General features: G+C 35.9%; 1 protein-coding gene across 1 annotated transcript; it reads right to left on the bottom strand.

Moving 5' to 3' along the window:
* Positions 1-1545: 1545 nt before the first annotated feature.
* LOC133302065 (serine/threonine-protein phosphatase 7 long form homolog) lies at positions 1546-2137 on the bottom strand. Its single transcript, XM_061501789.1, has 2 exons — positions 1892-2137; positions 1546-1806 (listed from the first exon to the last, which is right to left on the bottom strand). The coding sequence occupies exons 1-2, from the start codon at positions 2135-2137 to the stop codon at positions 1546-1548; spliced, it is 507 nt and encodes a 168-aa protein (XP_061357773.1).
* Between the last annotated feature and the right edge of the window lie 5343 nt (positions 2138-7480).

Here is a 7480-nt window from a genome sequence, read left to right on the forward strand (position 1 = left end):
TGACATATCCTTAGTATTCTCTAAGGATGTAATTGTGGCCTCAAATTTTTCAGGAACGGTTACAAGGATCTTTTCAACAATTCTTGACTCTAGAAAAGAAGAGCCCAGCAATCTGATCCGGCTTGCTATACTAAGAAGCCTCTCAGAATACTCCTTAATAGATTCATCATTCTTCATCTTCTGCATCTCGAAGTCGCGAACTAGATTCAGCACCTGCATTCCTCGAATGCGTTCATCTCCCTTGTATTCAGTCTTGAGATAATCCCATATCTCCTTTGCTGACTTCAAAGTCATGATACGAGTGAAAATAGTGGGTGAAACTGCAGCGAACAAACAGGCTTTTGCTTTTGACTTCTTAGTTTTCTTCTCCTTCTGCACTTTTATTTGTGCCATGGTGGGATTAGCTGGAAGAGGCAGAATTTCATAGTCCTCTTCCACTGCTTCCCAAAGATCCAACGCCTCCAAGTACGTCTCCATGCGTACCTCCCAAATTGGGTAGTTTTCTCCATCAAATACTGGCGGAGCAATTGACGTAAGATTCGCTTCAGTTTCCATGGCGCCTCAAATTGACACACAGATCCCTTTAGGAAGATAGCTCTGATACCAGTTGTTGGTTTTAGAAATGAAGTACATTTTATTGATGTGTGACAATACAACTTATAAAGCAAAATAATAAAAAGAAACTGCTCACTACTACATAACTTCTCATCAAAGTAGAAAAGAAAACTGCTCACTATATAACTACCCATTAAAGCAAAAAAGTAAACTGCCCACTACATAACAACTCATTAAAACATAATGAAAACTGACTCCTAAATAATTAAAAATATCAAATTGCAGTTTCTAAAGCATGATCTCTAACAGCAATAAATGCTGAAACATATGACAAGTTCGCTACCCCACAGAGCGAACTAGGTGTGCCACGTGTCTGACATGCACCTAGTTCGCTGGAATCAAGGCGAACTCTTTGTCATGTGTCAATTGGCACACACTTTGCTGAATGGGATAGCGAACTAAGTGCCAAGTGGCAGTCACTAACACAGTTCGCTGGACCCTGTAACGAACTTTGTGCCTCATGGCAGCTCCCCAGAAGTTCGCTGCATAGGTAAACGAACTACCTGCCGACAGTTACAGTTCGCTGACCTAGGTAGCGAACTCAGTGCTATTTAAACCCACCCCTCCCAGACCCACTTTGTCATTCTCGTGCGTTTTCCTTCAAAGGATCCATTGTTGTTTGTTATTTTTTGCTATTTCTGTACATAATGAGTGAGAGTAACAATTATGTAATATGCATTGTATATTACAATGGGAGAAGATATTTTGGACCAAACGGTCAAGTGTTTGAAGGAGATACGAAGATGTTCCGCATGAGTCCGCGTTGCAAATATATCGAGCTGAAGAAAATAATATACAAGAAATTGAGATTACAACGAGGTCAATCCCTATCTCAGCGAACAACGTGCCACCCAATATGCGCATGATCAAAGCACGTGTGTATCTCATACGGCCAGCTACAGTGTCGGCATAGGTATGGTAATGCAGAAACTATTCCCGAAGAAATGACAGCGAAATTTGGTTCTTATGAAAGTCGCGCTGCCGGGCGGGCTCTACTCCTAACAGATTTGTAGAAAGCTGCGAGAAAGGATGACCTCCAACGCGGCCACATACAACCTCTCCATCTGTGGGCAACCCCAGCAGATGGTGTACATCCTCCAAGGTAATCGTAACCTCAGCCATCGGCATATGAAATGTGCGCGTCTCAGGCCGCAATCTCTCAACAAGGGCCGAGATGAGTGAGTGATCAATCTCTTTTAAAAAAATTACATTTTATCATAATTTATGAAACATACAACATGTAATGTCGATGTTATAAAGTCTACGTCTCACTAACCTCATGGTTGCGCAGACGTGCAACGTGATAAAATCCAGTCTGCTGAAGGTAAGGCTGGATATCCTCTGGTATATCCAAGTGATCGTGTGTCGCAGCGTGTCTGACATTGAGGACACGATCACGTACCTGTGCATCATCTGAGGTGTTCCACACATGCGTGGAGATGTGTTTCTCCTGCAACGTCAAGAGAGAACGCAACGATGGACCAGGGTCAATGAAAGTCTGCTGCAGGTCCTGCTGCTCCATGGATCTATTTACAAAAAAAATAAATCAAATATTACAATTACAACATTATATAATATAAAAAAATAAATACTAATTAATTACTAAGTAATAAATAAATATTCAACATTAATTAAATATTCTTTAATCCATAAATAGTTTAAATATTACATAATATATAATAAATAATAACAACATTAATATATTTAGCACAATTAATAACGCTAATAATGACATAATTAATGTTGGATAATAATGCATAATCAATAAATAATATTACACACTTAATATTCTACAATGGTATTTTCAACCCTATAACAAAATAATGTTATTTGATTATTACTAACAACAATTGCATAATAAAAAATTATAAAATACAATAATTTAACAAGACTAATTGTGTAATACGAAAATTATATAATATATTAAATTATAAAATACAATAATATACTTTATTATAAAAAATTATATAATAATTTAAAAAAATAATACTAATTACTAAGAAATAAATAAAGAAATGAAGATTTTTATTTAATATATTATATTTTATTTAAATTATATTATATTTAAAAAAATACTAATTACTAAGAAATATATTATATTATACAAAAATTATATAATATATAAAATTAATACTAATTATTAATGAATAAATAAATAAATACAAAGATTATTGTAAAAATATTTCTATCCTATAACTAAATAATGTTATTTAATTCAAATATATTAATTATTGCATAATCAAGAATTTATTAAATACAAAATTTAACAACATTCAAACAAATATTTTCTAACCTACATTTCAACCCTATGAATAATATCAAACAATTAATATTATTAAATAATACGTTAATATAAATTACTACACCTAATAAGATTAACATACATATTGTAAGCCGATGCCAAAATTTTCTAACCTATTTTTCAATCCTAGAACTAAATAATTTTATTTAATTCAATATTTTTATTTATTGCATAATTAACAAATTATTAAATACAAAATTTAACAACATTAATATAAAAATTATCTAACCTACATTTTAACCCTATAAATAAATAATGCATATAAAACAATTTATTAAATAGATTAATTAAAAAAATTATTAATAAATTTAGCAACAATAATATAAAAAACTTATAACCTAAATTTAAACCCTATAAATAATAGCAAAGAATTCATATTATTAAATAAAGCATTACTATAAAATATTAAACTACTAACATTAACATGCAATTACTAAACTACTAATATTAAACTAATTAAAATAATAAAGCAAATAATATGCCTTCTAACCTAATGTTTCATCCTATATACAATAATTAACAACAATTAAATAACAATAAAAAACTGTAAAAAAAATAAATTAAATCATAAATTACTAACCTCAAATGAAGACAAAAAAATGAAATTACAGAGAAAGAAAAATTAGAAAGGGAGAGATTGAGAGAAGAAAAATGAGAGAGAGAGAGGGGAGGCGAACTTGGTGCATGTCAGCCACGTGGCATGCTAGCCGTTACACAGAGTTCGCTGATGTGGCCAGCGACCTTCGTTGCATGCAAGCCATGTGGCTTGACAGGTGAGAAGGTGCAGGGCATTAATTGCTATGGAGTTCGCTGGTGACAGTAGTGAATTACATGTCCACCAGAAATGTGACACATCATCACACACAGTTCGCTACTATTGTGGGCGAACTTGCCCTCGTGGCATATTAGTATATTCACTGTTGGCGTGGCATTTAGGGAATTAAGTTCTGGAACAGTGGCACTTTGGTCACTGTTCCATCGACTTTAAGGCCCCGTTCGATGAATATATATGATAAGAGAGTTGAATAAGGATATGGGCATAATAAACTCATATCATATCCTGTGTTTGATGTGCACTAGATTAATAATATGATAGGATTATGTTATCCTATCATATGTTTGAGGTGAATCAGATATCATCAAGATATGATATAAATAGACTAAAATGCCATTTTTAACAAAATATCATATAATTTTTTAAAAATTAATTTTAACATTTTTAAATTTATTTATATAATTCTAAAACTTATAATTTTAAACAAAATATTTTGTCAAAGTCCACAAAAGTGTTCAAATTTTTGCAGCACATACCCAAATTACCCAAATCTCTCGGCAAGAGGAACTGATAAACGGTGGCAAATATTATCATCAGGCAGAGACGGAAACATGCTTGAATCACGGGGTTCGGGTGATATGCTGATCCAACTGAAATCTTTTGGGGCAAAAAAGCTGAACTTTCAAAATTTATCCATAATATTTGCATACTTCACTGCATACCCAACAACCTGACATATCAATCCTCGGACCTAGACAATTTACTTCAAGATTAAATGGATCTATAAAGGACAAATCTTAAAACATCTTTTGATACCGGACCAAACATGTCGCACAACAAATCAGACCTTTTCTACAATGCTATTGTCAATATATGCTAACACAATAAAAATATCATAAATTAGTAAATTTTTTAAACAAATGCAAACCACAAGAGTAAGGAAGAACGCCAAGTAATAAACAAGACCGTGCATGACAGAGGAACAAATAAATTATGAACAACTAATCAAAGGCTCAACTAATAAAAATGCATCCCAATATCAAATGTCATATGTACAACCACTCCACTATTATATTTATCTCTTATTGCATGAGATTAATAAAGGTTATAAATTTATCATATCCTAACTCACAAAACAACATATAAAGATATAATATGATAGACTATCTCATGCTACATATCCTGTTCACCAAACTTGGGATTAAATGAAGCCATAGTACTTCATCTGATATGATAATAGAACAAGACATGCACGTGGAAACCACAACAGAAGCTCAAGAGGACAGCATGGCAATGGGAAGAGGGAAACGAATCAAGAAACTTCCACTGAGGCTTCGTGATGACGTGGATACTTAACTCAGTTAGTTAGTTAGGAAAGCATAACCATTTGTGTAATAGAATGAATTGATCTCATCAGTATATAAGATGAGGAGAACATGTATTGAAGCGTCATCGAATAAGAAATAAGAAACAGAATTCATTTCTCATCTCTCTGTCTCATCTTTCTCTCCCTAATTCTGCATTTTTAGTGATAGGCATTCCTATCAATTGGTGCTTTCAATCTGCAACCATGCCTCCAGAGACACGATCACGTTCCATGGATGATCGATTGGATCAAACCCAATCTGAAGTTGAGATGCTGAAGGAACAGATGAACAAGAAGTTTCAGGAACTCACATTCAAATTGGATGCAATCTTCGACAATTTTCATGATAGGAGTTTTTCGTCTTCAGCAACAGAGAACCAACAGAAGCACACAAACCAGAATGACATTCAAGCAACTCGTCGCCTCAGACTCAAAGTTCCTCGATATGATGGGTCCAGTGATGCTCAAGATTGGATCTTCAAACTGGAACAATTCTTCGATTTCTATGAAATGAATGATTCTCAACGTTTAAGAATCACACCTTTCTACTTCGAAGGAAAAGCCTTGGCTTGGTATCAGTGGCTTCGAAAAAATACCACCATTGTTTCATGGCCTTTGTTTCTCCAGTCCTTACAAATGAGATTCGGTCCTTCTGAGTGGGAGAACTACCAAGGACAATTGGCAAAATTGACCCAACAAGGTTCGGTCATTGAGTATCAGGAGCAATTTGAGACCTTATCCAACAAGGTAAATGGTCTTCCCGAATCTTTTCTGTTGAGTTGTTTCATTTCTGGCCTGAAAACCACAATCCAGCATAAAGTCAATTCCTACCAGCTTTACAGCTGCAATAGCAATAGCCAAAATGCAAGAAGCCAAAATTTCTTCCAAATACACTTATCCCAAACTACATTCATCTCAACCTCCATTATTACCTACACCAGCAACCACTGTTACAAGCCACAATTCCATATATAAAAACACTAATAGCAATACCACAAACCCCTTACAACCCAAAGAAATAATCAACCGCCTAACTCAAAGCCAGATACAAGAGAGGAGGGACAAAAATTTATGTTTTTACTGTGGAGATAAATACTTTCGTGGCCATAAGTGTAAAGCATCAGTGCATATATTGATTGTACCTGATGATGACCATTCAGTAGTGACTGATGTTAGCTCATTTGAGGAGCTAAGCATGCAGAGCTATGAACCGATACTAACCCAAACATACACACCTCAAATAAGCCTTCATGCCTTATCAGGCTTTGTTGTACCTCAAACACTACGATTTCATGGCCATATTGGCAAATCAGAAATGCTGCTTTTAATAGATGGGGGTAGTACACATAACTTTCTCCAACCACAAGTAGTGTCATCCTTGAATCTACCCATATCCACTAACAGGCAATTTAATGTTATGGTGGGAAATAGTCAGATACTAAAATGTGAAGGACTTTGTGCTGCAGTTCCTGTAAAATTCAGCAACATATATTTCTAGTGGATTTTCATGTGCTTCCAATCCAAGGTTTTGACATGGTATTGGGCGTACAATGGCTGCAATTGTTAGGTCCAATCATAGTGGACTATCAACGCTTGACCATGGAGTTTAAATAGGAAGGAGTGTAACGCCCGACCGCTTCAAGAATCAATGACTATCCCCACATACTAACATGAGACTTTTCAGTGTGCTTTTTCCTCACTCGCACACTTTCTGGAAAAACTTCCCAGGAGGTCACCCATCCCAAAATTGCTCCAAGTCAAGCACGCTTAATTATGGAGTTCTTCCGATGCGGGCTACCGAAAAGCAGATGCATCTTGTTAGTATAGGTAGTACCAATTAATTCTTATCAGCTATCTCAAACTGTGCAGTCTCACACCTGCACAGTCTTTGGAATCCCTCTCTTTCGGGTGTCGATTCGATTCATTCATGCATGTAACCCCCCGCTGGAAGCCTGTCAGGAGCCGCTCCTTGTTCGTGCCTCTTTGCACCGGAGATCACTCCCCGCCCTCGTCAGCGCTCGGGATGTTACATGCCCACCAGCTTCCGCCTGGTTTTTCCTCGAACCATATCGTACTAGAGGAGGGGCCCTGCTCTAATACCACTTGTAACGCCCGACCGCTTCAAGAATCAATGACTATCCCCACATACTAACACCAGACTTTTCAGTGTGTTTTTTCCTCACTCGCACACTTTCTGGGAAAACTTCCCAGGAGGTCACCCATCCCAGAATTGCTCCAAGTCAAGCACGCTTAACTGTGGAGTTCTTCCGATGCGGGCTACCGAAAAGCAGATGCATCTTGTTAGTATATGTAGTACCAATTAATTCTTATAAGCTATCCCAAACTGTGCAGTCTCACACCTGCACAATCTTTGGAATCCCTCTCTTTCGCGTGTCGATTCGATTCATTCATGCATGTAACC

Source organism: Gastrolobium bilobum, unplaced genomic scaffold (genome assembly GCF_033153095.1).
Source record: "Gastrolobium bilobum isolate Gb01-03AN ecotype WA unplaced genomic scaffold, APGP_CSIRO_Gbil_v1 utg129764, whole genome shotgun sequence".
Taxonomy (NCBI): Eukaryota; Viridiplantae; Streptophyta; class Magnoliopsida; order Fabales; family Fabaceae; genus Gastrolobium; species Gastrolobium bilobum.

Coding starts and splice junctions, on each gene's coding strand:
- LOC133302065 (XM_061501789.1), bottom strand. CDS start 2,137: ATGGAGCAGCAGGACCTGCAGCAGACTTTCATTGACCCTGGTCCATCG. Junction 1,807..1,891: donor CACGTCTGCGCAACCATGAG/GTTAGTGAGACG, acceptor TTTTTAAAAGAG/ATTGATCACTCACTCATCTC.